The 8188-nt window shown below is 36.9% G+C and overlaps 1 protein-coding gene across 1 annotated transcript; it reads right to left on the minus strand.

Moving 5' to 3' along the window:
• Positions 1 to 930: 930 nt before the first annotated feature.
• Positions 931 to 6849, minus strand: LOC140146397 (uncharacterized). Its single transcript, XM_072168230.1, has 5 exons — positions 6754 to 6849; positions 4427 to 4558; positions 3722 to 3796; positions 3037 to 3231; positions 931 to 1915 (listed from the first exon to the last, which is right to left on the minus strand). Exons 1-5 carry the CDS (start codon positions 6824 to 6826, stop codon positions 1425 to 1427), a joined length of 966 nt encoding a protein of 321 aa, XP_072024331.1. The 5' UTR covers positions 6827 to 6849; the 3' UTR covers positions 931 to 1424.
• Positions 6850 to 8188: the final 1339 nt, after the last annotated feature.

Consider the following 8188-nt stretch of genomic DNA (forward strand, 5'->3'; position numbering starts at 1 on the left):
TAATAGATTATTAATGCCTTGACCATTTCACCTTCTTTAATGGATTAATGTCTTATAGGTACGTGCGGCTATCAAAGTCAAAACTAAACACATAACAAAAAGTAATACCCTCTCTGTTTATCATGCGATAATAAGTCAAAATATAAACATAAAATATTAACATTAAAATAGTAAAAGAAGACTAGGTTTGTTATACATGTTTTGGTACGTCATTGGTCTACTCATATTCACTTTTAAACCATTATTTCTGCATTTCTTTAACAACCCTGTCAATAAGGTTAATTACTCCCGAGAAATACATGCTCAAGAACAAAAATATATTGAATTGCGCGGTCATAGGGTAGGGAGGTCACTAGGACTAACACAATAGGAATACAAATTTTACAGTTTTCCGAATCGAACTGGTTATATAGTAACTCATTTGGCTAAATAGCATAAGAATTGTTGTCATGGTTACTCTTTGAAGAGGAAAGATACACATTCAAAGGTTGCACAAACTTTAAACCAACTAAAAACGTTGGAAACGTTGGAAACGTTGTTTTACTTGTGAGAAACATTAGGCGCCCCGTTCCAACGAAACCTGTACATGACGGAGACCCATTTTGAGATTAAGACCCTTAAAACATATACTAGATTGCCGTATTCGTCAAATGGCGCATGTGGGCTCTAGAGACATAACTGGAATTTTAAGCACAAACGACAAATGCCCTCCCGTAAAAATACCACCTGCAAATAAGGGCAAGAATATTTCATTCGTGTTGGGATTTTCAGAGGCGAGAGAGCTCCATAATTGTACATGAAAGGCAAAGGAGCCCATTAGGCGAATTTTTACGGTATCACATTAATTCATGGTTTTATGTGGACGTCTCAAATATGTGTTTTCTTAGAAAAAATCATATTTATGACGGATCGAATATACATACAGGCAATACATATATCAATAATATGACTGAAATAACTTTAATGGCTAAAATAGTTCCGTCTTATTTTTATCTCCACATCAACACGTTAATCTGGATGATACAATGACATGTCTGAGTGTCTTCTGGTTGCGGCTGAAAAATAATTCCTAAATTTTAAAACTAAAGACTTGCGTAAATATCTACATAATTAATTTTAACATCCTATAATCTTTTGCAAGGTTCCTTTTAAGCGTTAACACTCGCATATACGCGCGATATGTCAATCGTGTGCATTGGACATTGTGGATATTAATACGCACCGGACGGATACCAGTACGCTTTTTGAAAGGAAATCGGCAAAATATTATAGTACCGTTTACGAGTTAATTTTTATTTTAATAACGGTTTATCGCCAACTTTGAACAGTCCGTGTGAGACAAATGATAATCAAGACCAGAAAAACATCAAAAACCAGGATCCTGTATCAGTAAATCTTTCGCGATACATTGTAAAAGGCGTGTCTTATTTCGTACAAATGACGCAGGATAGTTCTCGACCACTCGTATAAGGTGGACAAGGCAAATTGCCAACATTTCCACCACCACAACGCCCTTCAACTGGGTAAAATAGAGCACCATTCTGACTGCCGCTACTACTACCTGACAAACTTTCTGGAGAACGATCCATGCAAACAAAGTTGCGTCTGCGGTGTCCGTGATGATCCGTCATTAGGTAACCGTGGTACTCTTCCGTCCATCCAGTGGGGCACGTCTTCAATGCTGGGATCATTAGTATGCTCCCTCGATTAGTTGCGTGACAGACGACACAGGGAACCTCGTGATCGTGTTTTGATGCAAACGGAGGGAAGGTGTTTGTCTCATATTCAGCACTGTAAACGAAGCCTCTATTCCCTTCATCGCCTGATTGATGTTCGTCATATTCTGGTGTTGACGGAAGACAAAGATAGTTGGAGCCGCCGCCTTGGTGAAGATAATATTCTCCACCAGCTAGACCTGTTTCAAAGAATTTTGATTAAACATATTACAAACACTAATTTAAGCACATGCGATTTTCAAACTATAGACGTCGTACCTTTTTTAAAAGGGCATTATTGCCGTTTAATTTTAGAAAACAGTAATGAACACTATGGTGCGTTTCCAAGAACAAAATTACTTAACCTTACTGCACCGGCACACGCCAATTCCTTTCAAATTGTTGTTGGTTTTTCTTTGCTGTCCTATCATGGAGGGGTGACCAAAAAAGAGCACAAGGTTTGGCCACCCTCAATATCCATTCATCTCTACTGTGTATGTATTTTCTTTGCATATAAATAATAATAATTATCATTATGATGCATATAATATGTTTTCAATCTGATGTTGTTTAAAAAATAAGTTCTAAAATAAATCATGACATTTCCAAATATTGCACAATCCAACATTATTTAAGATGATGTGGGACATATCCTGAGGATGCAGGAAGATGAACCATGCAGAAGATATGCCCTCTACACCCCAGTACATGGTAAAAGAAGACCTGGAAGGCAAAGAACATCCTACTTGTCTTATGTGCAAAAACTGTTGGGGGATTTCGACAACTTTCTACTGCCAGATGCCATTGCCACTTTGGCTTCAGATCGTAGTACATGGAGAAACTTTGTAGTCGCCTGCTTCGCAGCCGAATGAAATGAAATGAAATGAATGAAATGAATGATGTAGGACAACCAGATAGGCGGCACAATCTGGGTAACGAAGGACACGTTATCCTCTAAATATTCCTATAGAGGTCGACTCCCCTAAATATCGTACCAAAGGAAACAGATGAAACAATAATTACCCTGTGGCTGTGCATCTTCCATTTGAGCCATAAAACATTGTGTTTAGGACCAAAATAAGGTAACATTGTAAACATTGTACACTCTTCGCGCGCAATAAAAAACTAAAATTTACATTCATAATTTTGAATGAAAATAGTCTGAAATGTAATGTTCTTTCCGTGCTTCGCGGACAAATTTCTCAGTGAAACCGGCACAAAATACCCCCCTAAATTGTATGGTTTCCGCCGCCATTGACTGATCACATAGAGTCTAATTAGACTAGAGAGAGTAAAAACTAAACTCAATATTTACACTAACCATTATAAACCATATCAGCAGTAGAGGGACATGTTGATCGGCCCCATCGAATATAAACTGCACCAGAAATAATGGGATTGGTAGCATCAGCCCCAGGGGGCCCTGGTGACCCCGGTAACCCCTGAGGGCCCTGTAATCCTCTCAAACCCTGCGGGCCCACCTTTCCGGGTGTTCCAAGAGCGCCCATTAGTCCATCTGTCAATAAATCATTATTGCAATAATTATTAGTATTTGATTATATAATAATAATAAACATTTTGGTGCCTTGCTACGGCGTGCTTAAGTGCATAGTTATCAGAGGTTTATAAAGACAACCATAACCACTACCATCAACATACCTCATTGGCCTTTTAGATTTACTGTCGAACAGCAACGCGTGTGGACCAGGCCAATATATACCTATATACGGTGTCCCAAAATAAACAGAACCATGATTCCGCCCTCTTCTTCTCCTATTTTGTAAAAGCTGGTCTAATATAGTTTGGTATGTAAAGAAATCTTTTATCGATAGCTTTGATAAAACAAAACAATTATTGCAATCGACTCACAACTTTTGAAGATGTGCCCTTTTAAAGAAATGCACCAGTTTTGCAATCTGTCCACGGATAGCAAATAGAGTGTTTGGGTTAGGTCATGCAGTGGAGTGGTCTGCAAGATCACCAGATCTCACACCAAGTAAGCTTACCTCTGCCGGGCTCTCCTGGTGGGCCTTGTATACTTCTTGAATCTACTGATGAGCATGCTGGTGCTGGGGCGCCATCTAAAAATTACAAAAAAGGGTTAAATGTTGTCATACCAATGCAAGTATTGATAAAAGTTTGACCTGATTGTGATCTCCGTTTTAAGGCATATTTAATCATGACAGTCAAGGATATTGACATAACGAAAGAAACTAGTAATATAATCGATTATTTTTGATTGAAAGAAATTATTATAATAAAGCAACAGTGAAAAGTAAAAATTTAATTTCATTCATAAGTGTGGTTCATACGTGAAGATTGTCTATTGAAATGCGTGTATTGTGGTATAAACTCCTCAACGAAAGTTTGGAAAGTTTTTTCAAGCAACTATATCTCAGATTATTTGTGACATGTTCATATCGTGTTTCATATTAATGGATAGCTACATTATTGAGTTTGAGGCCCCACTACATTCACAAGATGTGTACTCAGGCGTGAACAGGGTGATTGTTTCAAATGGGGTGTCATTGTAAAGGGGAATAAAGTAGCTATCCATTGATACGCAACACGACATGAACATGTCACAAATAATCTAAGATATGCTTGAAAAAAATTTCAAACAAACAAATGGACATTTCCCTCTATTTTTTGTTCAAGTACAAGTTCATACTGTCGGTTATAAGTCTGGAGCTTCGTTTGATCTTGCTTACCATGCCCATCTCTTCCATCTCGACCATCGCGGCCATCTTTTCCTGGTGGACCCTGGAAGAAATACTTGAAGAAAGCAAGCTCTGAAGACTCTTTTAGTTCATTGATGGTACTGACGTCGGATTCATTATGTCCTGTAATAAACAGATTATAAATAGCAATGAACATGCTTTAATTGAGTAAAGACACAGCTTGTTGTCTTGTTTGCCACTGAGTTCTATTTGAACTTGCCTTCAGTTTTTGACTTTTAAAACTGTTTTACTGTTCCTGATAAAGAACAGTTTATCTGCTCGAAATGTTTTTGTTTGTTTTTTGGTTTTTTTGTCTGTTTGAAAACTACATTTTTGTTGTTTTTTGACCTGAACTCAAAAATGGAGTTCTAATATAAAATGTCCCCGCATGGCAAAAAACAATGCTTATCATTAAGTTATCAACAGCCCGCCACCTCTTTTGTTTATTGATATTCGTCGTAAACAGTAAATCTCTGAACCTGTGCCATTTTACATACCATGGCGTAGGTAACAGATTGACACACAATGTGCCTCTAGGTATGTCGACCCATGATTCCATGCCCGGCTATCAGGTGCACACAATTTGTCTCTGTTATTATTCGTCGTAAACAGTAAAATTATGAACCTGTGCCAAGTGCCTACATACCATGACGTAGATAACAGACAATACACACAATATGCTCAAGGTATGGGTACCCATGATGTCATGCACGTACGTTCATTAGTAATAGGTACTCAAAGAAGGTATACGTACCCAATTTATATAATGGTAGGGGTATTTTTCAATTATTGTTGTAAGCATTCCATACAGCCTGTCTAAAAAAAAAATGTGCAAGTGAAAAGCGCCCTCTTTGGCAATTAGAAAATACCGTTGTGACATGATGCTTACATCAACGTCAAGGGCGTCGTCTTAGCTCTCAAATGCCGTTTGTTCTGTTCAATTTGCTTATTTTAATTTCGAGATATGTTTATTTAACAACGAAAGGGTAAAATCATAATTGTGCCACTTTTACTAGGGAAGAGAGCTGTACATGTAAATCAATGATAGCTGATGTTGATATATCTAATGCAGTCCCCCCTTCGGGGCTCGTGCATTAGACGCATCAACATCAGCGCACGTGCATTATTTTGTCTAATTTCTCTCCCAACAAGTAATACGCGTTCATTAACCTATAAGTGTACAATATTTGTTTGTCTTTTAACATGTGACTAAAGAGAACAGTATTTACCATGATAAAATCATTGACATGCACATGTATTTAATTTTTCAGCAGAATGTGAAATATCTATTTATCATTTAATCTTTTTAAGTGGAAAAAGAGAATCATTATTCCTGCATCATGATAAAAAAGTAAAAACAGTAAAAAAAATTGTATTGTGTAATTGATGCATTCTTTTGATTTCACGAAGGAACTCTTGATAAACTTGATGATATCACTGTTTTACATGTAAAGCCCTATTCCTTAGTGGCACAATTGTGATTTTACCCTTTTGTCGTTAACTAAACATATCTCGAGATTAAAACAAGCAAATTGAACAGAACAAACGGCATTTGAGAGCTAAGACTACGCCTTTGACGTTGATGTAAGCATCGTGTCATAACAGTATTTTCTAATTGCTTGTCACTTGCACAAGGCTGTAGACGTCAATATTATTATTAGCAATTGTCATTGTCGATATCTTCTGTAATATTATACTTTTAATTACTACGGACTATAAATGTAACAACAAGCTTACACTTATTATAAGGTTAAGTTTTCCTCTTTTCCACAGATGACGTGGACAAAGTGTAAACTATTCGATATTTCACTTATTTTGTACATGACGAAAACACAATGAGGAAATGTTCGTTAATTTTTTGGCCCCGTGGAGCAAAAAATTACCACACTCACTTTCATTGCTCACGTTAGGGGGGTACTACACCCTTGTGGTAAATTTGTGACTATTTTTGCGTTTTTCTAAAAAAATAATAACACACTGGTAATAAAAGTTATGTATATTATTAGGGCAAGGAATGCAATTACTACACTGAAATTTCAGTGTTTCAAGACAAGCGGTTCAGTATATATCATAGGAAACGAGGTACATCCTATCGGCACCTTATTTCTTATCATAAATAACAAACCACTTGTCTTGGTTCACTGAAATTCGAGTGTAGTAATTGGGCTCCTTGCCCCTATAATATACATAACTTTTGTTACCACTGTGTTATTAGTTTTTGAGAAAAATGCAAAAATAGACACACATTGATTGAGGGGTGTAGTACCCCCTTAAATATCCCGAATGTAATAAAGATAACTTGCAGATATACAACCTACCTGTAATCCCCACAACGAAAAAGAACAGAAATGATGTAAGCAACAAAAACGAGCCACTGTGACTGCCAGACATCTTGAAAACAAACTGACTTCTCCTTCAATTCTCAGACTTGCGAGAAATGTTGTTTGGCTCAGTGGGGGAGAAATCGAACTCATTACTTGGATTACCGAAATAAGAATGATGTCGCCAAAGTTTGTTTCTTCCAAGTGTGGGTTAATGCCCGGGGTTAATGAAACATTCCTTTTCCTTATCATTGAATTACACCATATGATTACACAATGCTGAGGATAACATTCCTTATACTACTTTTAATTTTACTTTTTACTATTATTTACTTTTGAGGACATACTCTAATTCAAATGGCCAAACCTGATACTAATTTTGAGCGAAGATTTTTCCTTGGTCTCTATCTTTAGCCGTATTGAGTAGATGTAATACGACATTGTCCTCCTTTTGAATAATCACGTGAACTGTGTCACATATTTCCATGTTTCACGAGCTGTAAACTATAGGCCCACTTGTTATCATAAACTAACTGGGATGGTCTCATATTCTGATAATTCATAAGCATAGCCAATGATTTGACCATTTTACCGTCATTAGTGTTTTATTTATATATCATATATACCTGTGGCTGTCAAATTCAAATATAAACACATCGCAAAAAGTAATAACCCCGTCTTTATTAATATGCGGTAATAAGTCAACATCTCTACATAAAATATTAACATTAAAATCAATAGAAGCCTAGGTTTGTTCTACACGTTTGGTACGTCATTAGTCTACTCATATACACTTTTTTTAACTATTATTTCTGGGTTTTTTCATCATCCCTGTTCATTTGAATGCTTTAACCTCCCGAGAACCAATGCCTTACGGGAGGGCGGGTTAGTGTGGTGGTCTTCTCACTCGCTTCTCACCACTGTGGCCCGGGTTCAATTCCCCGCGGCGCCACATGTGAGTTTGGTTGCCGATCAATGTTCGTCCTCGCAGGTTTTTCTCCGGGCGCTCCGGTTTTCCTCCTGCATCTAAAATCGGACCTCTTCCCATATCCCTGTCCCCTCATATCCGGATGGCGTCCCTTACATTTAGTAGCCTCTGAGCACTATTGGGATTAGCCTGGCTTCGGCCGAATGTTATAAATAAAAAAATTAAAATTAAAAAATAAACACATCAGTAAAAGTAATAAGCATAAAGTAATACGGTAATGAGTCAAAATCTATACATAAAATTTGTTCTACATTTTTTAGTACGTTTAGCACTGGTTACATGCTCAAAGTACTGTACCATGATGACAATCCAACTTAAAAACCACCGGAAGTATAAAATATGAACGAACTATGAAAAGCATAATAATTGTAAATATTATTATACGACTCGGTAGTTCCAATTTATGAAACGAAGTTTTAAATGTTTGACACTTCGAGTAAAGTA

Source organism: Amphiura filiformis, chromosome 2 (assembly GCF_039555335.1).
Source record: "Amphiura filiformis chromosome 2, Afil_fr2py, whole genome shotgun sequence".
Classification (NCBI taxonomy): domain Eukaryota; kingdom Metazoa; phylum Echinodermata; class Ophiuroidea; order Amphilepidida; family Amphiuridae; genus Amphiura; species Amphiura filiformis.

Excerpts from the sequence above, each read along its gene's own strand:
- LOC140146397 (XM_072168230.1), bottom strand. The coding sequence starts at position 6,826 with ATGTCTGGCAGTCACAGTGGCTCGTTTTTGTTGCTTACATCATTTCTG. Across the intron at positions 3,232-3,721 it reads ACCAGGAGAGCCCGGCAGAG|ATGGACTAATGGGCGCTCTT; the intron begins GTAAGCTTACTT and ends ATTTATTGACAG. Across the intron at positions 1,916-3,036 it reads TGCTGATATGGTTTATAATG|GTCTAGCTGGTGGAGAATAT; the intron begins GTTAGTGTAAAT and ends TCTTTGAAACAG.